Source organism: Chelonia mydas, chromosome 7, assembly GCF_015237465.2.
Source record: "Chelonia mydas isolate rCheMyd1 chromosome 7, rCheMyd1.pri.v2, whole genome shotgun sequence".
Lineage (NCBI taxonomy): Eukaryota > Metazoa > Chordata > Testudines > Cheloniidae > Chelonia > Chelonia mydas.
Window position 1 is genome coordinate 26,759,886 of NC_057853.1, and position 26,098 is coordinate 26,785,983.

General features: G+C 41.0%; 1 protein-coding gene across 11 annotated transcripts in view; it reads right to left on the minus strand.

Annotated features, from left to right (window-relative positions):
- The window catches only part of CACNA2D3 (calcium voltage-gated channel auxiliary subunit alpha2delta 3), a 702,225-nt gene that overhangs the window by 207,984 nt on the left and 468,143 nt on the right, over window positions 1-26,098 (minus strand). For all 11 annotated transcript variants that reach the window (XR_006292226.1, XM_043551412.1, XM_037904897.2 and 8 more), the window contains one exon: window positions 24,635-24,768. Coding sequence is in view for 10 of the 11 variants with exons in the window: in XM_043551412.1 (XP_043407347.1) it covers window positions 24,635-24,768 (134 nt within the window). In the remaining variant the exon portion in view is untranslated. The remainder of the gene's footprint in view (window positions 1-24,634; window positions 24,769-26,098) is intronic.

Consider the following 26,098-nt stretch of genomic DNA (forward strand, 5'->3'; position numbering starts at 1 on the left):
AAATAAAGAAAAGAAGACAACATGTTTTACCACAAATTTATCTGTAATAAGCATAGCTTGCCCATTTGAAAATCTTGCACTGCTCTGGACTACATAAATGTTTTATAACATAAATGCATTAAATAATGTCTGAATTTTACATATACTAATTAGGGACATAAAGGAATATCCAGGGTTTTATTTTTAAATAACAGAATCATTCCTAAAAAGGCAAAATAATGCTAAATTTTAAACTGGTTAATTAAGTCACATCTGTCTGTATCTGATCACTGTCCTCTGTCTTGAACTAGAACTAAAATAGCAGTAACATCATTTTAATTACATAGACTAATAGTTTTCTCTTTCTAATGAGTGCAAACTGTTTACATAAAAGATTTTATTTAAATTACCCAGAGTGATTACTTTAAATGCACAGTTTGGTGGAAAGCTATAGTCATAAATAATTAATTTTCCTTTTTAACAAGACTTATGTTAATTTTACAAAGAAGCCACAAGGCTAAATATGGAAAGAAAAGAGCAGATTCATTTGATGAGAACAATTCCACACAGTATGAGCAAAATTCTGTACTCCTTTACATCAGTGTAAAACAAGACTGAGTTCATTCGAGTAGCTTTGGATTTTCACCAGTTAAATGAAAACTGCCATAGTAGCTACTGGTCATTAATGCAATATTCCATTACATTATATGGCATCATAAAAATGTAGGCCTGGAAGGGACCACACAAGGTCATTTAAGTCCAGCCTCCTGAGATGAGGACGGACCAAGTATACCTAGACAAACACCTGTCAGGGATTGGTGTTTCTCAAATGCAGACACCGTGGCCGCATGTGGCCACCAGGGGCTTTTCGTGGCCACCATGGGCAGCCACAACCTCCTTGGCGGATATTGGGAGGGGAGGCAAAGCAGTGATAACAAACATACAAAAATCACTTTTCACAGAAACAGACTTACTAACTAGCAAGTCTAAAAAAAAAAAAAAGGCAAAAGAAACAACAACAAAAGACAAGAACGTGCAAAGCACCTTATTCGTTTCTATTCTGTTTAGGTCCAGTAAAGAATAGAGAGAACTGTACATTATTTTTATTATTGAGCCTGTAAAAAAATCCTACATAAGTAAATTACAATGTATATGTGCATATTTATTTGTTTTTACTAATTATTTTAGGAAAAGTTGTCAGAGCGGCCACCACCCAGAGTTGGTCGCTGCATTCTGAGGCCACCAAAAAATTCCTTGTGAGACCCAACCTGATCTTAGAAACCTCTAATGATGAGGATTCCAAAACTTCCCCTGGAAGCCTATTCCAATGCTTAACTACCCTTCTAGTTAGAAAGTTTTTTCCAATATCTAACCTAAATCTAGCTGCTGCAGATTAGTCCAATTACTTCTCGTCCTACCTTCAGTGGATGCGAGAACAATTAATCAACGTCCTCTTTATAAGAGCCCTTAATACATTTGAAGATTTATCAGGTTTCACGCCCCTCTCCCCCCAATCCCAGTCTTCTTTTCTCAAGACTTTATAATTATCACTATCACTACTCACCTATACTCCCTGTTCTATTACAGGCGCTTCCCTTTCTTACAAGCAGAAGCTACATTCATGTACAGAATTTTTATTTTTATATATTTTATTGTTATCTGTATGTAGAAAAAATTTAATTAGAAGAAAATTCATGCTGATATGTTACTACTAAATAAGATTTAAAAAAAAACCCTCATCTGTTCATGTTGGTATAATTACAGTGTGGTGTCATGTAAAGGTATTCCTGGAGGAGAAACATTGTCCGGCTATACCAGAAGGAGGACAGGAGACACCAGATATGGTTTAATCAGGCCGCAACTTTATTATTAGATGGCGGGACTAGCTGGCAGATAAAAATGTACAGTATAGGCAACTCCATGTTCATTCAATAACTATCCGAAGGCTGTCGCTGGCCCCCCTTCATTTACCATCAGGTCCTCAAGCCAACCCATTGCTGGATCCTTACCATCCACCCCTCCATCATAGGGGGGTTAAGATGGGCTATAAGAAAGGGGGATTGGCTCCCTGCTGTACTATTCATAGGAGCCCCAACCCCTCCACCCCATTCCATTCCTTTAACCAACACCTTCTTTTTAAGTTCTTTACCAAGCCATTTATCCAGTCACTGGATGCCTTTCCTATGGAGTACCACCACTGGACATCCACCCCACACTTACATAATGAGTTGTGATATATAGTCTAACCCCCCCTTCCTCCTAACCATAAAAAGTCCTCCCTGAACCCAATGTGGGGATGGTGAAAAAAACCCACTCCACCTAGGCTGATCTGGTGGTGAGGGAAAAAATCCTTCCTAGCCTCCCTTAAAAGGAGCAACTAGAACTAGAACAAACTTTTTTAAAAAATACAGCTGTAACAAACTCTAATAATAGTCAATATTTAGATGGTGAAATTTACTCTACATGCACACTGAAGGTATTTGGGTTCTGTGTGGGTGGAGCGTGAGGGTGAAATCCAGTCTCCCGTACCTCAGGGCCAATTCGTCGATTGGCTTTGTAGATTCCCCATGAGGCTACCCTAATGTCTTGGCTTGAATACCCATTGTAGCTCCTCTACACTTCTTGGGTAAACTACTGAGGATACTGGATCTGTGTAAACGTGGATCCGTAGCCACACTCTGGCCTATTCCACTCTGTCTCCATTGTGGCTTTTCCTGCCAGTATTGGTGGAACCAGCAAGAAGTCTCCTTCAGCAGTGTAGATGGTGAACAGACACTTCTGTATCACTGCCCAAACAGTGGACCCCTTATGATGGTTCTCTTTGGCGCGGGTGTTTCAGAGGGTTTTGCACTGGAACTCAGCACCACAGGTGAATTTGAAAAGAGGAAACTATATACGTTATAGCAATACTGTTCAAAACTACTTAAAAGGAGAGTCAACAGCACTGTGGCTAGCAATCTAGAGAGTGATAATCAAAGACAGAATAATTATGAAAAGCTTTTTCAAATTTTTAGGGATGTTACCAAGATGGGATGTTGAAAAAGAGGTTCTAAGTTTTGATGCTGATAGCTTTCATGTTATGGAGAGAATTAGTGTAATTGCATTTCAGTTGTAAACTATATTAAAAAAGCACTAACATGTATAATGTATATTACAGTACATTATCGTGTTACAGTCAGAGAATGGTAACAGCTTCATGCTGTTTTATGAGGTAATAAGGGGAAGTTACTCACCTTGCAGTCACTGAAGTTCTTCGAGATGTGTGTCCCTGTGGGTGTTCTAGTCTAGGTGTTGGTGTGTCCCGGCACCGTTGATCGGAGATTTTTGGTAGCAGTGCCTGGTCGGGACGCAGGCGCTCAGTTGGTATCTCCCATCTCATTGGAATCTTCCTCAGCGACTGCGTCCCGCACCCCCCTCAGTTCCTTCTCTACGGTGGAGAGATTATACTAGTACTCCAAAGTAGAGGGGAGGAGGGCGGGGAGTGGAGCACCCGCAGGGACACACATCTCGAAGAACTTCAGTTACTGCAAGGTGAGTAACTTCCCCTTCTTCTTCGAGTGCTTTCCCTGTGGGTGCTCCACTCTAGGTGAATGTGTAGCAGTTCCCACTATGGTCAGTGGGACTTTGGAGATGCAGCAGTGAGTACTGTAGAGAGTACTGTATGGCCTACTATGGTGTCTACCGTGGTATCTTGCATGATAGCACAGTGTTTGGCAAACGTGTGTTCAGATGACCATGTAGCCACTTTACAGATGACAGAAATGGGTACGTTATGTAGGAAGGCAACGGATGTCAACATAGCTCGAGTAGAATGAGTTCTAATGCCTTCGGGCAGTTGAATATTTTGAATATGGTAAGAGGATCTGATGCAGTCAGAGATCCACTTGGACAGACGTTAGCAGTGTCCCTTAGGTGTGTCTATTGGGTTTGAAATTGGAATTGAGCCAGCCCTGAAGACATCTCATGTGTAGCCTGGTGTACTGGACCACGAAGGTGGTCCACTCCTTGCCACATGACCAAGGAGCTGTAGACAGATTCTTGCCTGTGTCCTGGGACAAATAGAGAGTGTGTGTATGAGCTGCGTGATAGTGAGGAATCTGTGATATGGGAGTGAGGCTCTGCTCTGGATTGAGTTGAGATGAGCTCCGATGAACTTGATCTGTTGTGTAGGTGTCAGGGTGGATTTTTGGATGTTTATTTGGAGGCCTAGGCTGTGAAAGAGGGAGATGGCAAAACAGGTAGCTTGAAGTGTCTCAGAATAGGAGTTGCCCTTGATGAGGCAATCGTCCAGGTAGGGGAAAAGTGTGATCCCATGTTTGTGGAGGTGAGCCACGACCACGGCTAGAGTTTTGGAAAAGCCTCTTGGTGCTGTGGAGAGGCCAAAAGGAAGAACTCTGTATTGAAAATGGTCGTGACCGATTGTGAATCGTAGGACGCGTCTGTGAGCTGGATGAATTGATATATGAAAATAAGCATCCTGTAGGTCGAGGGCTGTGAACCAGCCCACTTGATCCACTGCAGGAATTATTGTGCCCAGTGTGACCATCTTGAATTTTTGTATCCTTACAAATTTGTTCAGTTGGCGTAGAGCTAGTATAGGCCTCCATCCCCCGGTCTTTTTCTGGGTCAGGAAGTAATGGGAGTAGAACCCTTCCCTTGATGTTGTGTCGGCACAGGTACCACACTGCCTAGCTGGAGAAGGTGAGCCACTTCTATGCGAAGTAGGTGCTCGTGAGACGGGTCCCTGAAGAGGGACAGGGAAGGGTAGGAGGATAGGATATGAATGGGATAGAGTAACTAGAGTGAACTATTTCGAGGACCCAGCGGTCCTGTGTAATACGCTGCCAGGCATGTTGGGAACTCTGGAGGTGGTGGCCAAATGGGCAAGTAGGCTGTGGAATCAAGGGATAGTCACGCAAAGCACCAACCAACGTTTCAAAATTGTTGTTTATTCCCGGATGGGTGGGAGGTGGTTGCTTGAGCTTGATTTTGTCTGCGCTTAGGGGGGGTCTAGCATGATTCCTATTTACGTGTATGGTTTGGGTTGAGGCCGATAATATTCTTGTGTGAGCGGTCTTTGGTAGGGTTGGTATCGTTGTCTCCTGGGAAGGGATGAGTGAATGTCCAGGGTGCACAGTGTCGCTCTAGAATCTTTCATGGTATGAAGTAGTTCATTGTTTTTTTTGGAAAACAGTTTGTCTTTATCAAAGGGGAGGTCCTCCACTTTGGTCTGCAGATCTTTAGGGATGCCAGATGCAGAAAGCCATGAAGATCTGTGCATAACCACAGCAGTTGCAGTAGTATGGACTGCTGCATCCGCCATGTCTAAAGAGGCTTGTAGGGCCGTTCTGGAAATCAATTGGCCCTCACTCAGAATTGATTTGAAGTCTACTCTCCTATCCTCTGGAATGTGGGAGGCAAATTCAAAAAATTTATTGTAGTTATCAAAGTCGTAGCTGGCAAGGAGTGCAGAGTAGTTTGCAATCCTGAATTGTAGAGTGGAGGACGTGTAAATCTTGTGACCCAAGACGTCAAGGCATTTAAGGTCCTTGTTTTGTGGGGTGGGCCAATATTGTGGCTGTTTCGTCCTTTGTGTGACTGCATCCATGACAAGAGAGTTTGGTTGTGGGTAAGAAAATAGGAAGTCAGCATACTTAGCAGGAACTTAGTATTTATGTTCAGCCTTTCTGCAGGTTGATAATAAAGAAGTTGGAGTTTGCCAGAGAGTGTCAGCTAATTCCAGGAGTGCTTCATTTATAGGGAGCGTGATCCTTGAGGGTGCAGAGGGTTGCAGGAATCTGAGGAGTTTGTGTTGTGTCTCCTGAACCTCTTCTAGGGGGATGTCTTGAAAAGCTCTTGAAATTGTCCACGTTCTGTGGAGGCGGGCAGTGGGGTCTCCGTCTGGAGCAGATGGAGAATTAGGGTTTGATGAGTCAGGATATGGTTCGTAGCTCACGTTCTCAGGAGGGGGTTCAGGTACTCTAGAAGTGGACGGAGCTGGAGATAGAGGCACAGAAGCAGGTAGTGGTTTCGTGGAAGAGGTCTGAGGATGAGTGGTAGGAGGATGTGGCCAAGGGTACCACTGAGGCCAAGGCATAAGGTAGGAGAACCCAGGTGCCATCCATGGGGGGGGGGGCAAAGTAGGGAAACTGAGGCTGGTGGCTGTGGACCATAGCCTGAGGTGGAAGAGGTTCCAGTGGAGGAGGAGAGGCAGGTGGGGAGAACTCCGCCTGCTGCTGTATATTGGGTTTGCTATCAGTGAAGGTAGCCAGTTCAGGTGGTGAGAGTGGCTGTTTGAAGACTGAGCCCTGTGTATCCAGGAGTGGAGAGTTAGGCTCAGGTGGCACTGAGGTCACAATGAGTGAGGAACTGTTGCTCCTGCTCCCTGGACTGCGCTCTAGCGCGTTAGCAAGTGAAAGTGAGAGTGTCAGTGGTGCCGCAGGTCTGTTGGAAGTGTCCTGCAGGGGGTCAACTGCTGATGCCGGGACAGGAGGCAGGCTCAGTGCCGACGTTCTTCCCGGCACCAGGGCAGAGCGTGCAGTCAGCACCGTGGCTATTTTTAGCACGGAGGGGGTCAGTGCCGATGTCCTTGTCGGCACCAGGGCAGAGCGCGCAGCTGGCACCGTGGCTATTTTTAGCACTGAGGCACTCGGTGCCACGGAAATCTTCCTGGTATGGGAGGTTGGGTTCCTGCCTCTGCAGTCTGCGGGAGCCGCGGCTGAGGCTTTAGAGAGAGCTGGACATCAAAGTGCTGGACATCAAAGATATCGGGAAAGAAAGAAAAAAAATTTAAATAATTTGGTTTAATTTAGGGTTGTTTTTTTCTTTTAACCTACGGGTCAGGAAATCATCGAGTGGCTTCTTTTGTCACAAATTCCTTCATATATTTGTGCTATATCTTATTTGGTTAAGTGGGGTTGCCACTTGTTTTTCTTTTCACAAAGATTTCATGGATTTATTGTGTTTTTTAATCATTTGTAAGAGATGCATAGAGTACTTGATAGGCACTTCTTCTTCATTTATCAGTCCAAACACATAAAGTACATGGCTATCAAGGACAATTTTATGCACAAAATAAACAGGACATTGCTTATAGTAGGTGTTACAGTGATGCACCATGGCTACAAAAAAACCCTATAAGCTTAGTAGGTTAAATTTTTCCCCTACTTTACAATTTACCCTGAATAATAATAATACCTAGCTCTTAAACAGCACTATTAAACAACAAATCTCAAAGTACTTAACTAAGATGGTCAATATCATTATTCCCATTTTACAGATGGGGAAACTGAGGCACAGAGCAGCAGAGTGGAGGGGAAATTTTGGCCAAGGATATCAGGGAAAAGTCATATTTTTACAAAAAGTGCCATGGAAAGTTTAATATCCAAAAAAAGGGGGGGGGGAGACAAAGCATGTATTGACTTCATGTGAACATTCTGTTTCTTTATTATAGAGAGAATGTATTGATAATATTTATATTAAAATCAAGCCATTCCTCATATGTACTCTATACCCCAAACTTCAAACTTTATTGGAGATTTTCCACCAGTTTTGTGACACTGCATCGCGTTTTGTTATTTTTTTTCCTTCTGTTTGTCATTACTGAGTGAGAGACTCTTTCCGGATATTATACTTTGCCACTTTGAAGTACCTTGAAGGTTAGACCAGCAAGCCACTAGCTCAGAACTGCTCTGAATGGCACAGTATATGAGAGAGAGAATGAAGCAGCTATCGTGTGCTCATAAGGCTATTTGAGCTGATAATAAATATTAAAATAATGGGGATGAAGCTTCAGAGAAAAAAGGTAACAAAATAACTATTGGTAGAATTTTATTATACAAAAACTAATTAACATATATTCTAATGAACTACTAAGAACGGCACTAAGAGCAGACAGTAAAGGCAGTTTGGGCACAGCTACTAATTAAAAGAAAACTATAAATAGTTCTAGGTAGCTTTCCTTGCTATTCTGACCTGACATTTCCTCCGATGTAGGCACCCTACCCTATCAAAACAAAACAAAAAGCACTGGGACAGCTGAACAACTGATAAGAATTTACCTTTTAAACCACAGTAATATATAAATTAGACTTTACTGAGTCTCAAGTTCTTCTTTTATCTCATCTAAGAAAGGCAGACATCTTGTCCTTCCTATCCCATTGTGACCATGAAAGGGCAAACACACAAAAGAACCACCTTGGTACTGTTATAAAGGACTGAGTGGAGGTCAGACGATGTCTGTAGGTAGGGAAGGAGCAAGCCATGTGCACACAAATTCAGTGGCTCCTCTAGTCAGAGAACCATGCATTGGGATGTAGATGTAAAGGTGCCAGGAAAGATCCACCCCTAGCAAAACCCCTCCACACAAATCTTGTTCATTTGTGCAGGCATTTGAGAATGTCATCAATAATACATCAAAAGCATATTTTGGAAATAACCTGGTGATATGACTGAGCTCTCTAACACAGCGGTGGCCATTAGGTGAGATGGGGAATCAGCAGCTGCAGAGGTGTGCTTCAGGCTTGTGTGCATAAGCACAACACCTGATTTTAACAGCTAACAGTGATGCACAGCAGCAGAAGGTAGGATTAAGTCAATACATGTTACAAGCATTATTTTTTAAAAAGTGTATTGTATTTGTAAGAAATGCATAGAGTACTTGATAGGCACTTAAATACAAGAATTCAAAATATGAATCTTAAAGAGGCTACAGCTTATACTGTCCTGAAATCTCTCTGGGTTCAACAAACCTCTGATTTAACATTAGATTTTCTCTCTTTTTCCCCCTTCCCCCCCCCCCACTTTTTTTAACTAATTTAGGAAAAGTGAGGTTATGACACAGCTTACTGGCAACATCGTCAGCTGACAACATGGTGCCATCAATGCTTCTTATTGTTCATTAGCTTTTGTTGTGAGGAATAGAGAGTGCCTATCAGCCATAATAAGTATGTAGCTAATGCATCTCACCAGTCTAGTTTTACACCCAAATTTTATAGGTATACGTTTATCAAAAGGCCATGAAGCATTTTATGGATGCGTCACATTGCAAGCTAAATCCAGCAGGCTGTATAAAAATCCATTCACTTTGTGGAAAGAGCTATATTTCTCATTACACTTTTTATTTTGGAAGAAACACTTTGTTTTTACTTTGCACAACTTGAGGCTACTCAATCAAAGCTGCCTAACAGTAAGAAACCTTCTGATTTGATTGACAGCATTTACGACCTTTAGCTATACTGAAAGAAAGTTAATTTTAATGTTTTTTAGAACGCATGACCTAAATTAATTTCAAATGCTCGGTTTATTACAGTTTAGTGAAATGCTTCTTCTCTCCAGTTCTCTAATACGTGATAGCAACCATCTTGGCTGAGGCCTGAACAGTTTCTTCATCTGCTGCTGCTTCCCTTATGGTGTTACCCAGATGTTTAAAAAATGTTATCTTAGAAACTTCCCTCTTTCACCTTGACATCTCACAAGAAAAAGGCTGTGAAATGCTGAGGCCGTCACAGAGTTGACACTAGCTGCTCATGTTAATGGCTATCCTGAGAAGTACCCAGACCATCATGGAGAAGTATAGTCATCACATGTATCAGTTACATTAGCTAATGACAAATAGGTTAAACAAGGCTCAACAACTTCACAATTTTTTTAAATGTCAGTGTACATCTGTTTTCACTTGAAGCCAGGGACTCAAACTGGACTATAACATAGAAAGAGGGGTCACATTAAGACAAGTTGCTGCTAACTCTAATACTTACTCTTTTGAGTTCAGGTGAAGGCCTTAACCCAGAAAACAGAACATTAAAATTGTGGTGTCAATCAACAGCAGTAGAATTCAAAGCTGAAAACTAAGATTTAAAATGTAAGGGACCTGATTCTAATTTCACTCTGATTCTACATCAGTGTAACTCCAATGACTTAAATAGAGATATTCTGTACTGGTGTAAATCAGGAGTAAGACCCAACATATGCAGTATTGTACATGAGGAAATGCAAGGAGATATTAGATCTAGCTAGTTCTATATTGTTAATTCTTGATTGAATAAATCTAGCACTGTAGAAAACTGAAGATTTTAGTAAAAACTGTGACCGCAACAGAGCAGCAAGACAAAGGACAGTTCACAGGGATAAGGATTAGGCGTGTTGCCTTGCTATTACTATTATTATAGTGTTTTTAATGTGTTTATCCCTGTAAAATCTTTGTGCCACTACATGAAGGCTATTTAATATTAAACAACCTATAATCATATCTCAAATTTAAAACAGACAATTAATTTACAACATCAATTAAATGGACTCCCTCCATCAAATAGCTCGATAAATTGCTTTCGGGTCTGCTTGACGAGGAGTTGATAACAGTTAATTTAAAAGTTGGTTGGCTAGAATTAGGGACGTAAGCCCATACTTAAGGTTCTTATAAATAGGCTTGGAAGGATTAATTTTTTACCAGTAAATGTGAGTAAACATCAACTTCGCCATACACCCGTCCCTCCCGAACAGAAAAAATATTTTGATCGATAGTAACAGAAATGTACAGATAGGCAAAGTAAGAAAAATGATGTTTGAGAACTTAATAGAATCCCATTTTAATGTGTATAAAATATGTTATAGAGCTGTGGTTACAAAACTGTCTGATTCCTCCCTCCCTCCACAATTTCACACAACTGCAACAATTTAAATTGTTAAAAATAGAAACAGTGCTTAAAAAGAAACATTGATTTTAGCTGTCAAAATTACAAAAAAACCCTAAAAATTGAATTCTACCAAGCCTACTTATAAATGGCCTGTTTTCCAGTGATGCTGAGCTCTTGCAGCTCCCATTAAAGTCAACTGCAGCTACTGTTGCTCAGAACCTCAAAAAAAAATCAAAATATTTAATTAAGTATATAAACATGGATTTAAGTACCTACATTTTGGTACCTAACTTTGAAATTTTTGATCTGAGTAAACCATGGCCTTCCTGTTGGACCAGCAAGTGGAAGTGAGTTTCACAGCCAAGGGTCCTCAGCTTGGAACTCCCTGCATCAAGCAACAGCAGTTTAAATCTATGGATTATTATGGGGATGCATTTAAACTGATCTTAACTGCCATGGTGGTTTAAAGAGGGAAAGGTAGTCTCTTAAACAGTCCAGTTCTAAACTATATAGTACATCAACACCTTGAATTGCACCTAGAACTAGACAGGAAGCTAGTACCGTGTGTGGGAACAGGCGCGATATAATCCATAATGTTGACACACCGTCTAGGTAGACAGCTGCATTCTGCACCAGCTTCCAAGTGATGTGCAATTACGGAAGTACCCATAGAGACCACTGCAATCCTCCAACCTGATTAACAATATGCCGGAAGTGTTCATGTGTCAACAGAATATTCAAACATGCACACTCACCTTTTCTACAACACCCCAGTTCCACTAGAATGGAATACCTCATCCATTCTCAAATCCTCTTTCAGCCATAGCTTAATATCACACATGAAAGAAAAGCAGTCCTGGACTTTCTCTTCTGAAATGTGTTACATACGTGCATATAAATCAGCTAATATTAATAATATTAATAATACGTGCATAATAAATCAGCTAATAAATCAGCTACATTTTCAAATACTTTAAAAATTTTTAAGCACCCCACACTTACTCAGAGACTAGTAGGGCACCTGCCTCACTGAATTTGCTCAACTGGATGGAACACTTCTGGCCAGACAATTAAAGGAAATGTTTCCTCTGGAAGACCTGACTTGACACCACACAATGGTGAGGAGGTAGGTCAACTCGCAGCAGCAGCATCACCAGCTGGAAGCTTTCCACAAACACCGCCCCGCAAACCAAACCAAAACCCCTCTCCATGTACAGACTATCTAACACACTTTATACGTATATACTAATACGTAGTTAACAGCTTGCAGAATAATGAAAAAAATCTATTTGTGAATAATTATTTCTTGATAAATTGCTAAACTTCACAATAAATATTATTTACAGTGTTATTTGAGCAACCCTAATTTTCATATGTACATAGTATTGCCTATGTATGTTGGTACTATACAAAATCTCTGACAAATTGGAGAGAAAAGAACTATTAACAACTAACTCACCCAACCTCAACACCTACCCAAAAAAATAGTCTTTCCTTCTGTTTTCTCTCCCCGTTTTCTGTATTTAATTCTGTCACTGCAGCATAACTTAAATGGCACCGATAATTTAATGAGTCTTTATTTTTTATTTCAGTCTTTTATTCAAGTAGTTCAGATAAAGTATATTTCATCTTCACTGCCCTTTCTTTTGAAATGTCATAAAATGAGACATATGCGATGAAAAGATGGAATTTGTATATTACATTAAATCCATTGCCTTCCTGCATTATCATTTTACTCTAAATAATCCTTCATGAGAAAATGAAACATGAAAAATGTCATATATCTGACCAAGTAACTGCAATTTCCTTATAATCAACTCAGCTTCATTCAGAACATTTGTCTGTGATCTTATTAGTCTCAAACAGATATTAATTGCAAAGGCATTTAAATAGTAGTTTTCTTTGGGTAAGGACAAGTTTTTCCAGAGTGTTTGATCGAACATAATGGGGGGAAAAATCTAGAAACAAGTTCTCCCTCTGCTTAGTGATCTCTCACCTTTTGATTTTCAATTCTGCGAAATGACAAGAACAGCAATTCTGTGTGAAACTCAAAATGGAATGTCCCCTCACCTAAAAGCACTACACACCAGTGGCAGGCTGCAGATGGAAAAGGTCCCAAATTGCTGTATCTCTAGCATGCAGGTGTCTGGGAGCAAGACTGGCACCCTTTTGGCATGGATATACTAGTAAATCAAAATCAACATGAGAACTACTCTCTATAATTTATATAGAATAATTGGTGGGAGAAAGTCCAGCAGGTGAACAGTTTCAGACATTTGTACTTCACTGAATTATTTTTAAGATACAACCTATTATAGCCTCATATAGGGAGTAACAATAATTCCCTATATAATGTTGTCATAACCATACAGCCAAGGGTAGCCTAGAATTCCTCCTTACCTGTAAGGGGTTAAGAAGCTCAAATAACCTGGTTGGCACCTGACCAAAAGGACCAATGCGGAAAGAAAATACTTTCAAATCTGGGGGGTGGGGGAGAGGCTTTGTTTGTGCTCTTTGTGTGTGTGTTCTCTGGGGAAGCAGAGAAGCATCAGGTCAGAAAACTCCTTCTCCTAAAATCATCCTAAAATGAGTCTCAATATTGCAAAAAGAGTAAGTAAATAAGGCAAGGTGCGCTAGATTATCTTTTGTTTTTAGCTTGTGAATTTTCCCTGTGTTTAGAGGGAGGTTTATCCCTGTTTTTTGTAACTTTAAAGTTTTGCCTAGAGGGGAATCCTCTGTGTTTTGAGTCTGATTACCCTGTAAAGTTACCTTCCATCCTGATTTTACAGAGGTGCTTCTTTTACTTTTTTTTCTTTATAATAAAAGTTCTGTTTTTTAAGAATCTGGTTTACCTATTTGGTTGGTATATTAATTCTCAAGCCTCCCCAGGAAAGGGGGAGAAGGGAGGATATTTTAGGGAACAGGAACTCCAAGTGGTCCTTTCCCTGAATCTTTGTCTAACTCACTTGGTGGTGGTGGCGGCAGCAGTACCCATCCAAGGACAAGGAAGGATTTGTGCCTTGGGGAAGTTTTTAACCTAAGCCGATAGAAATAAGATTAGGGGGTCTTTCATGTGGGTCCCCACATCTGTATCCTAGAGTTCAGAGAGGGGAGGGAACCCTGACAAAAGTAATGATATTACAGGCCAGAAAACTGCGTAAAATAAGAGAAAACCCTGGAAACTCATGACAAAGTCCTAACATAGTGGTTTTAAAGATCATTTTCTTTAGATCTACAGTGCTAGTAAAAGAGAATCTGTTCATCAAACATTTGTACCTGACTGAATTTCCTAGATACTAAATTTAATCACAGTATGTTTTGTGAATGAATCCACTTTGAAATTTCAGTAGTACCAGTGGGAAATGATAATGCAGCTAAGCAATGCTGGGACAGCCAAAACACTTTCATAATAGTATGCTAATCCCACAAGGATGGGCTCCATCAATCCCAAATCCTGGGCAAGCAATGTTACTGTGAGAACACAATACAAGTGAATGCCAGTATTTGCAAGATCTGAATAAGCACTTTTGTGCTTTTTCTCCCATGATGCCCCTCACACCTGGGAGGAACTCCCCATAAAAGTATGCAAAACTACCTCATTATCCTTCTCCACATCCCTCCTTAAACTCTTTTTTTGCCACGATGCCTACAAAAAAAGTGACATATTAGGCTGCTGGTATGCTGAGACAACTGCCTATCATGCTGTCAAATAGGATTTGTATTCTCCTTTTTTTAAGTAACTGTACACTAGCAAAAATAATTATAATAGTAATCCGTTCCAATGGAAATAAAGTACAGTGATATTTATAGTCTGTGCCAGAGTTATAATGACTGTGGGGTGAGAAGTGAAGTGTCACAGCATGTTCCACATGTTTTTAACACTGTTTCTAAGGCTCTGGAGGCTATTAAATTTAATGAACCCATCTGCTATGAAATAGAGGTCCAACCATAATCCGTTTTCTCAGTGCCATATCATACAGATGGCATTCCATGTTCCACATCCCCAGCAGGAAATTTCATGCTCCTCTTTAAGTGCAGAGTTTTGTTTTGTTTTGGTTTGATGTTTGGACCATCTTTTTGATCTGTGGCATTTTATTGTGCACATACTGTACATACAGTGATGCACATGAAAAGTGTTAACTCATTAAAATAAATATTGCCATCTCTTACAACTTTTTCCTAGCAGCTCTGACAACCAGCCATTAGATCTGTGCAGTAATACTCTGTGGCTAATGCAATCACTGAAAATTCCCCTAATGGCATAAGTTCCAACACTAGCACTGGAGCAAACACAAACATGTAATTTATCAGACATAAAAGGGTTTACTTCAAGAGCTGAAAGGGTATGTATGTGTGTGTACACTGAAAAGCACAATTTATCCATAATATATTTGTTTAAATGCCTTAGAAATTGTATATTTGGTGCACACCAGCAGGGAAATTGCAAAATTAATTCTTATTTTAAATGATCATATTCCCATTAGTTCATAGCAGATTTTATTTTCTCTCACATGCCCATTTTCTTTCCAGGGTTCTCAATTTGTCTGTTTATTGGGCCATGCCGCTCTTATACCTGTTCTGTGTGATCTGGGACCCTAAGCTCTCATTTAAGTGGCACAACATTCCTTGCACTGATTAGCACCCAACTGCCAAGCATAAGTTATTCAAGTTATGCATTAGCTTACAAAAAGGAACACATTCTATTAATGATATTTTGAGCTGCACCTAAAAGATAATGAGTGTGCATGAATTCCATTCATTTGAGAGGTTTATACATTTACAATCTTGAGCATTCATTATATTTTGTCAATTGATACACAGGATCTTATTGGATTTAACACAATTAATGTCGTTAGCAGTAATTTGTTTACTCTTGATACAGCAGTAAAGCTAATGGATTAGAACAGTTGAGTGGAAAACTGGAATGTTTAATTATAGTGATTGGAAATTTTGGGCCAGACAGTTCTCAAAACCTCTGGGGAAGGCTTTTTGCATAGAAATCTCCATGATGATTCCCTGAGAGGTGCCCCCACATCAATCTCATCGGGGGAGGGGGGCAGGTGCACACACACCTCTTTGTTTGTGTGTGTGTGTTGTCTTACCAGTGTAAAAGTCACAGGACCCTTCTCCAAACCTGTTAGAGCCCAAATTAACTGCAGGAGGCCTTGGTCATCTGAGAAGAAGGCCTGTAGCTCCAAATAGGCTGTGGCTCCTGGCAGTGTTACTTCAGTGGAACAGCACTACCAGGGACCCATCCTAGGTGTGCTGTATTTGTCAGAGATAAAATGAAAAGGTAATACATGCTAGGGCTGTATTATCTTTTCCAGGTAAATTAATTCAGGCTGGAGGGTAGACGATAGACATTCTCCAAACCCCATCCTATCTCCTCAGAGACACCTGAGTTGCAGAGAGAACTCTGCAGAGCTGTGGAGTGGAAGAGACAAGGATGCTGTGGAGGGGCCTGAGCCCCCATCCGCCTAATGGAAAGGCTGAGATCCATGCATGGGGAGTTTGCTCCGCATTGAGATCAAGTGGGTAAACCCAGGCTATTTATCAGAGAAGGGAGAAGAGTCTCCAAGGATTCAAATCCTGCCAAATAAATCCAAAAGCTCTCATTAAAATTAGGATCCACAACCAAATTCAATCTACAAAATTCAATCTATAAAACTTGGTCTGGTCTACACTGGGAGCGGGGGGGAGGATCGACCTAAGATACGCAACTTCAGCTACGAGAATAGCATAGATAAAGTCGACGTATCTTAGGTCGACTTACCTCGTGTCCACACAGCGCGGGGTTGACTGCTGCCACTCCCCCGTCAACTCCGCTTCTGCCTCTCGCTGCAGTGGAGTACAGGAGTCGACGGCAGAGCGATCGGGGATGATAAATCTATCACCGATGGATCGATCACTACCCGCCGATCCAGCGGGTAGTGTAGACATACATAGTGGCAGTGAGCAGGTGCAACTCTCATGGGAATTTCTGAGCCATAATCTGGGATAACAGCACTCTCCTGTGAAGGGCAATGAATTGCTTGATTCTAAGGGACACTGACCTGGAAGCAGGGAAGGGTGTGTTTCTCTTGCCCTTCCACCCTAATTAGGGGATGAAAACAGGAAGCATCTGCCACTCCCAAGATAATTTGTGTTGGAGCAGCAAGAACCATTGTTCAAGATGGGGAAGTGGCTATCCGGTGCACCCTAAACACTCAGAGAGTCAGAAGATAGAGAACAGGTAATAGAGACCCTCCCCTTATGATAACAAAGTTAGCAAGAGTTGTCCCAGGGGCCTGGGAGAAGGTGGGGTATGGGAGTACCAGAGGATTGTTATCTGGAAGATTGGATTATACAGGACATTAATCTCCAAGAAAACTTGCAGGGACTTTAGACCCATCCTCTAAAATCAGCCATGCACAGTTTCATTGACAATTAGTCTTAATCACAGGATCATGAGGGGGCAGGAAAAAGATAGGGCAGTGTAAGGAAGATAAAGCTGGAAAAGTAAGTACAACACAATGATAGCAGGGGCCATCGTAAAAAGTGTGGGACCAAAAAAAAATTGTCATGAAATCAAATGTAATCATTTATGGGTTGTGTGTAAATTCTCTTTTCATAGATGTTTATAAATGGTATTTAATAATATTCACTAATATAGTTATGTCTAATATTTACTTGCTGTGGTGACAGAAGATCTTTCCATACTCGCTATGAAACATTTTAGTGGGATGCAGTACTGAAATACATAATCTACTAAAAAATTCCGGCCCTGGGCACCTTTTACCATGATAAAAATGCTAATTACATCCACTTATGATAATAGCACAATTATCTCATGCCAGTAAAGGTATGTGATGATATCTCTGGGAATAGAGTCTAGTTGAAATCGGGTAAGACTTAATTTTTATTCCTTCATAAAAGCTCCTACATGCAATGTGTGCAAAGGAAATTGAATGGCATGTAGTTTATAAAACCTCAACTTAAATTCTTGGAAAGAAAAGAGATAATAAAAGCTTAAGACCTAATGTAACTTATGCTGCATCCATGTGTGTTATACAGAGGGCCTCATGTATTTTGCAATTCTGGGGCTGTGGAATTGCCACAGAATTAATTTTTTGCCTTACAATTGTACTCCAGAAACTCAGCTTCCATTTTATTTTTATTTTTTTACAAAAAATTATGTTTCTAGCCTGACGGTTGCAGAGATAATCTTGAAAATGTGACCTGATTATAATGCCTGCTGGATTCTGCAGAGAGCCAGAAACAATAGTTCTGAGGGTTTGACTAGATTTGAATTTTCAGTGAAGGTCTAGCACAAATCAACTGATTATGAATTAAAACATGTTAGTTAAACAACTGTAACTTTCAGAGTAGACACTTCAGAAATATCTGTTTCAAAACACAAGCTTTTGTTCAATCCTAGGCTAGAGCTAATTGAGTTCCCCCCCTTAATCCTGCCACTCATGGGGGGGAATGAGGTGCTGAACCAGGCTGCCCGAATGTCATCATATGAGCCCGCCAGCAGTGCAAACACAATGAAAAAGCATTTACTTGAAAATAATCATAAATGAATTTTATGCCAGTGATTATTTTGAACTATACGTTAGCAGGGGTTCTCAAACTTCATTGCACCACAACCCCCTTCTGACAATAAGAATTACTATACGACCCCAGGAGGGAGGACTGAAGCCTGAACATGCCCAAGGCCCACTGACCGGGTGGGGTTGGGAGCAAAGCTGAAGCCCAAGGGTTTCAGCCCCAGGTGGGGGGCCTGTAGCCTGAGTCCCAACACGCAGGGCTGAAACACTAAGACTTCGGCCCTGGGCCCCAGCAAATCTAAGCCAGCCTTGGCAAACCATTAAAATGGGGGTGTGACCCACTTTGGGGTCCCGACCCACAGTTTGAGAACCACTGCATTATAGCTCTGTGTGCCACTAGAAAGGAGTAGGAAGGATGTGAAAGAAGATAACATTGTAGAAGGATTTAGAGACTCATACAGGGGTCAAATTAAGCCTGCTGGTGATGACTCAAGTCAGTACTTTTTTTCTGAAGGCTGCCATCTTGTGCTTCAGACTCTACAATGTCATTAAAAAAAAGTCTTTGCCTTTATGGATACAAAAGCCACAAGAATGTGAACTGACTGCAATCAATGCGGTAATGTCTGCCTGAGCTTGCAAGAGTTAAACTGAAAGAGTTAAACTGCCGCATTCATCTTAGTGTGGTCTTAATCCTGTAGTTATTCTAAATGTTAATGCTGTTGACTTTTCTACTGATGAAAGAAGAGGGAGAAGCATATCATGAACAGCTGCTTAAGCTCCTGTGAGTGGCGTCTTATTTTGGCATCTAGAATTCATGAACATTAATCTGTAGATGGAGCCTACTTTGTGAGCAAAACTCAGGTGAATATTGCTACTCCACTTTCCCACCCTCCATTTCAAGATCTGATATGTATTGTTCAAAACAATGTTCCTTTGCTACACTGACCTGATGGCTAGAACTGTCAATAAACCTTGCTAGAACTCTAATAAAAGATGCTTCAAGTTACTAGTCATTTGCCCCTTATCACATGCCTGAAAAGGCCCATTAAGTGATTAACAGTGAGGCAAATTGTAAATGTGTATGAAAATGAAAAGCCCTCTTCAGTTACACAGAGGAAATATACTATGCTCTCTCTCTCTCTCTAGTATTACATCACTGCTGTTGTGTTAGGAATCTCTGCCTGACTAGTCCACCTCTCGCAAGTCACTCTCCAAACAGAAAGAAGGTGGGACATTTATTTACATATTTTCAAACATTTTCTCTATATGCCTCATTCTACATCCAGGTGGAATCTCTGGTACAGGGAGCCCTTTCCTTAGCAGAGAGATTCGTGGAACAACCATGGTTGCCAACAGTGTCAGTGGGACATCAGTAAGGATTTGTTTTTCTCACGGAGGTCATGGAAGTCATGGATTCTGTGACTTTCTGTGACTTCCGTGTCTTCTGCAGCTGACAGTGCATCTGAACCGGGGGTGCCTGAGCAGCTCAGCCCCCTCCCCTGCCCCGAGACCACAGCAGCAAGAGTTTGGGGGGGGCCTCAGGGATGGGGTTTGGGGTGCAGGGCGGTGGTTACCTGGGGGACTCAGCTCCTAGCTCCACGTGCTGCCTCCATCTGCAGGCACCGCCCTCGCAGCTCCCATTGGCCGTGGTTCCCAACCAATGGGAGCTGAAGAGTTGGGGCTTGGGGCCAGGGGAGGCAGCGTGTGGAGCTAGGAGCTGGAGGTCACTGTTTCCCAGGAGCCGGGTAGGGAGCCTGTCCCAGCCCTGCCAACCCCCCCAAGCACCCCTGCGCTGTTCCCCCCCCACACACACAGTGAGCACCCGTGGCACCCCTGGGCCATCCCCCCAAGCTGCCCCCCCCCCCCCTCACATGTTTCAGTCAGAGTTAAAATAGTGAATTTTTGTTTACGGCCCGTGACCTGTCCATGACTTTTACTAAAAATACCTGTGACTAAAACGTAGCCTTATTTAGAAGTTTACCATGGGGAAGCAGCTTCTATTATGATTTGAGCTGTACGAAACAATTATCTGAACCATAGCTTTTACAGTAGGGGAAACTGCAGGCAAAACATTGCACTCTCTCATATTTATATGAGAGAAAATTTTCATCATGAAAACTGACAGTGGCCTCAACTGGCCAAATTTCACCCTCTGATAAATCCACAAACTTTCACTTGCAAATATTCACAAAGTGAAAACTGAGGCACCAGTCCTGGGCTAGCTTTTTTGTACCACAGTTAGTGACGGAGGCCATATTTGTGCCTCTCTGTTTCTTGTGCTGCCCAGTTTGTGCCTAGTTTAATCCCCAATTTAAGGACTGTTCTTTACATCTAATTACATATGGCCCCAAGGAGCCATTCCTTCAGCCAGGGACCACTGGGGTGTCAGGATGCCACCACATCCCCCTTCCCAAGCCATGTTCACTCGCATTGACAAGTTGTAGCTGGACATAGAGTGATCAAAATGTACATTTGGAAGGGACCTCAAGAGCCATCTGGTCAATCCCCTGGCCCCACACTGAGTCAAGATTAAGTGTACTTAGACCATCCTTGAAAACTGTTTGTCTTTTCTGTTCTTAAAAACCTCCAGTGATAGGGATTCTACAAACCCCTTAGGAAGTCTATATCCTCCTTTGAAAACCACTCATTCACAATATCACATAAAATGAACCGCCACTCTCAAGTAGTTCCATACTTGTTATCAATCCCTACTCAGGCATAACATTACAGTTGATTGCCTAAAATTAGGCACATACATGCCAAGAGTCACCTGTAAGCGGCTCTATTTTCAGAAGTGCTGAGCACCCACATCTCCCATGAAAGTTGATGCACCAATAGCAAGGTTGAGGACCTGGCGCTGGGACTTTCACACAGATCTAGTTCTGAGAATGGGGATGTCCTTTACAAGGCTCCTTCTGCACTATTTTCCCAGGGCTTGAACTATGGTTCTTTCCATTTATCCTCTTCCTGTATAGTCTCACTGTTGATTTGGGAAAGAAAAGGGATTTACCCTAGAGCACCAGGTATAATGGGGCCCTCAGGCCTTACCAAAATATAAATAACTACTAATCAAATTAATCAGAGTCTAGGCGTGGGAGGAGAGCACAGAAAGCAGAGCTTTAAAGTGTTTTATTTTGATTGAAATAAATCAGCATTCATTTGGATTAAGATTCTTTATTCAAGAATGTAACAGCTCAACTGTTTTTATTTTTCCTGATTTCTCCTCCAAACTGCTTCTCTAAACTCACTCTGCTGTTCTCAAGTAGGTATTGCATTTACTCCCTCATGCTGTATTTAGTTAGGATTATAAACAATATAAGTGGACTTGGAAGGATTAGATTTTTATCTGTAAGTGTCAGTAAACATCTATTTCTCCATACACACACAAACCGATGAAAAAATATTTCCACCAATAATCTTAATTTACACATACGCAAAGAAAGAAAAATGCTGCTTGAGAACATATTAGCATTTGACTTAAGGCTATTTACTTTTGAATTTTGACATATGATGTTGACAATTTGTGCTTTAACTGTTCTAAATAGGAATCTACCAAATTCGCGGCCATGAAAATTGTGTCGCGGGCCATTAAATCTGGTCTCCCATGAAAACTGGTCTTTTGTGTACTTTTAACCCATACAATACAATAGGGTAAAAGTATACAAAAGTGTGCTAATAAAGTTTGCGGATGATACAAAGCTGGGAGGTATTTCCAGTAGAGATAAGGAGGTTTTAGTACCATTATACAAGGCACTGGTGAGACCTCACCTGGAATACTGTGTGCAGTTCTGGTCTCCCATGTTTAAGAAAGATGAATTCAAACTGGAACAGGTACAGAGAAGGGTTACTAGGATGATCCAAGGAATGGAAAACTTGTCTTATGAAAGGAGACTCAAGGAGCTTGGCTTGTTTAGCCTAACTAAAAGAAGGTTGAGGGGAGATATGATTGCTCTCTATAAATATATCAGAGGGATAAATACCGGAGAGGGAGAGGAATTATTTAAGCTCAGTACCAATGTGGACACAAGAACAAATGGATATAAACTGGTCATTGGGAAGTTTAGACTTGAAATTAGACGAAGGTTTCTAACCATCAGAGGAGTGAAGTTTTGGAATAGCGTTCCAAGGAAAGCAGTGGGGTCAAAAGATCTTTCTGGCTTTAAGATTAAACTCGATAAGTTTATGGAGGAGATGGTATGATGGGATAACATGATTTTGGTAATTAATTGATCTTTAAATATTCATGGTAAATAGTCCCAATGGCCTGTGATGGGATGTTAGATGGGGTGGGATCTGAGTTACCCAGGAAAGAATTTTCTGTAGTATCTGGCTGGTGAATCTTGCCCATTTGCTCAGGGTTTAGCTGATCGCCATATTTGGGGTTGGGAAGGAATTTTCCTCCAGGGCAGACTGGAAGAGGCCCTGGAGGTTTTTTGCCTTCCTCTGTAGCATGGGGCACGGGTCACTTGCTGGAGGATTCTCTGCTCCTTGAAGTCTTTAAACCACGATTTGAGGACTTCAATAGCTCAGACATAGGTGAGAGGTTTTGCGCAGGAGCGGGTGGGTAAGATTCTGTGGCCTGCGTTGTGCAGGAGGTCAGACTAGATGATCATAATGGTCCCTTCTGACCTTTGTATCTATGAATCTATACAGCATTTCTCATACTAGGGGTCCTGACCCAAAAGGAGGTTGGCAAGCCTATTGTAGGACGGGTCGTAGTATTGCCACCCTTACTTCAGCACTGCCTTCAGAGCTGGGCGGATAGAGAGCAGCAGCTGCTGGCTTGTTTGGGTTGCAACAAAACACACTCTTTATCCAGGTTAAAGAGAAAGAGGATAAGGAAGAGAATTGACCTCTAAGACATAACTTACAAGGAGTTTTCACCCAAAGGCATCAGAAATACAGAGACGAAAGAAGAGTGTTAGCAGAGATGCAAAATAAGATGTATTGACTACTTAAAGCATAGGAGATATGAGAGAGAGAGAGAGAGAGAGAGAGAGAGGGAGGGAGGGAGGGAGGGAGGGAGGGAAACATTATGAGAATGAAAACAAAACACTTTAGATTCTACCAGCCCTCTCCCCATTTCAGAAAATGTCTTGAAGCAGGGAACTTTGAGGCTCTATGTACTTTTTACCCTTCTCACGCTAACGTTTCAATGAAGAAAAGGAGGAGTGCAGATTAATCATGCTTTTAAGTGCTACTTATTGGTAAAACAGGAAATAGGAAATAAGTGGATTACATCCAAAACAACATTTCCAAATGGGACTATTTTTTTTTCCTCTTTGGTAACTATAGATGTTCATATTTGTTTTAAATTATTCTGTCCAAGACCACAATTCAGATAAAAGAGGAAGACTTAACTCAACCTAAAACTGAAATAAAACAGCATCTTCAATTATTTTTTCTGGGACATTTTTATGATGATTTTACTTTAAGCTTGCTGGCGGCTCAACAGCCTGGCAAAGTTTAAAACTTTCCCCCCTACTCCCTTAAAAAAAGAAAAAAAGAAAAAAAAAGGGGGGGGGGGGCAAGGGCTAGGGAGGGAAGGTTTGAGCTCACCTGATGGGGTTTTCTCAGTTTGCCCGGTTCTCATGAGGATTAAAAACAGTTAAAATAAATGAACAGCTTTGCAGCTGCTGATCTGTGATTTCTACTCCTCAGAACCAATATTTGTAACCATTTCACACTAAATTAAGAACATTTGCTGCAACTCTTGCTTTATGGAGTGCTTCCACAATATGTTACTCCCAATTAGGTAAATGAGAAAAAGAAAGAAAAAAAGCTTAACCAAGCTGCTGAAACAAAATAAAATGAATCTTTACCTGGGTCAGACACAACTTGCTAAAAATATGATCAGTAAATTAACTGTCATTTCAAAAAAGAAAATCTGCATTAAATCTAATGCTTCCCAGGTGCAGAACCTGAAAATTATACATCAGTAAGGTAACCAAGTCATCTACCAACCAGAACAAAAAGGATTTGTCCTATTTTAATATATAACATGTACAACATTTTCAATATTCTTCAATTGAAAACATCTTAGTAGTCACCTAGTCATTGGCCTACCTCTGTAGATTAAATATATTAACAACTATTGCAGAAGTCTCATTTAATGTAGTTTATAGTTAAATTTACATTCATTTAAAGGCATTTGGAAAATGATGATTACTACAAGTTACTAATCTTTATATTACTGGTCATGTCTAACAACCAAACTAAACGTTTGATGATCATAAAGGCAACAGTGACTGTTACTTTTTGGGTCTGACCTATGCATTCCTACATTATTTACAAATGTATAAATACCTACTAACTGCTGTAACTGGAATTAGTTCATTCAAACCTTGTAAAACTTAACCCCCACCTAGTGACAGTCAAAGGGTGGAAAGATGCACAACTAGTATTGTTAACCACAATAGCAGGTTTAAATCTAATTCCTCATCTTCTTCTGTAAGCATGTGTTTTAAATGCTTTCTCATGCAGACTTACAGTGCTGTCGATATATGCTTCAGTCCATACCACATCATGCTCTTGATCAATAACCTTTGGTCGGCTAAGAACATGGAGGTATTCCATGACGTTCTCCTGCACGTCAGCTAATGTAGAGATCTGAGTAAAAAACCCTGTGAAAACACAGAGATTCCAAGTTATGAGGCTGACAAAAAGAATTAAGGAAGATTCCAACAATAAATATGATGCATGTTATGTCTGCTGTGTTTTCTGTTTAACTATCTCCAAAGGAGACATGCAAAAGGACCATATTTGATGAGAAGCAGCCTTGTCCAGTATTAATTTGTGAAAGCAGAAGTCTGTGAGACAGTGTGTCAGCCTTTGAAGGACTCAGTTCCTGAGACTGTTCTACACCATTGCATAGCTTATCCTAAGTGTTTGGTTCCAAGACAGTTTTGCGGTTTCATGGTAAAGTAGAAATTATGGGATTTTTTTTCATGGTAAATACTTAATAAAAATTAGAACTGTATTCACTCTTTACAACATTATACCAAACCATGCAAAACTGATCTAGTTTCAGGTGTCAGTTGACAGAAGTGAATTGGGGTCAAAATGGGGAAAAAATAGTCGTGGTACTCCATTTCAGACCTGTCCACACTCTCAATCCTGGGTGGCATGGAATGTGAATAAACTCCTGATACCGTAATACATTCTTTGCAAATGGCAGGGGACAATGAGAAAAGAATCAGAATCACTTGGGTAAATAATCACAACTTTGAATCATAAACCTTGAAACATGACACCTCCTAAAGGCAGTAACCTGGCAGCAGTGAAATGGGGAAGGCCACAGCCACCTACAATGTCACCAGCTTTATTCCCTTTCAATGCTCAAATGCAAAGTATCCTTACATGTCCTTGCCCTGCCAATCCCATTTAATCCAAATATGACAAAGGCCTGGAGCAACTCCAAGGCCACAGCCCTGCCCAGACTACTGTATGCGTTTACCCAAATTTATCCTCATCTACACTACTGTGTCTGGATCTCCATTCAGCACCAACCCTCTTCTCTACTACCAGAGGACGGATGCCTAATGGACAGGAAAGAGGCATTACCACAATTCCTGATCTTTGAAGGGTTAGAGCACCAGCCTTCACGTGGTGATAGGCAGCTGGAAACAACAACTGTTGAGCTGTATTTAGTAGAGAGGGAAAAACCAGATTGGATAAAACAACAGACCAAAATCTTCCATCAAAGTTCCAAGTGGAACTTTTGACTTTTCAAAAAGCTTGACTAACTTTTCTTCCTTCCTCATTTTTGTGACCTTTAATATTTTCTAATTCCATCCAGCATCAGAAGTACAAAGTCTGAGATGTCTAGTTAATTACCAAACCTAAAGGTTTTTGGATATATGTAATGTCGTCACGGTTACAGTGGGACTCTGGGACTTAAGACATCTCAGCTTGCTCTGTGATTGTAGATAGGACATTTACAGTTTTCTTCAT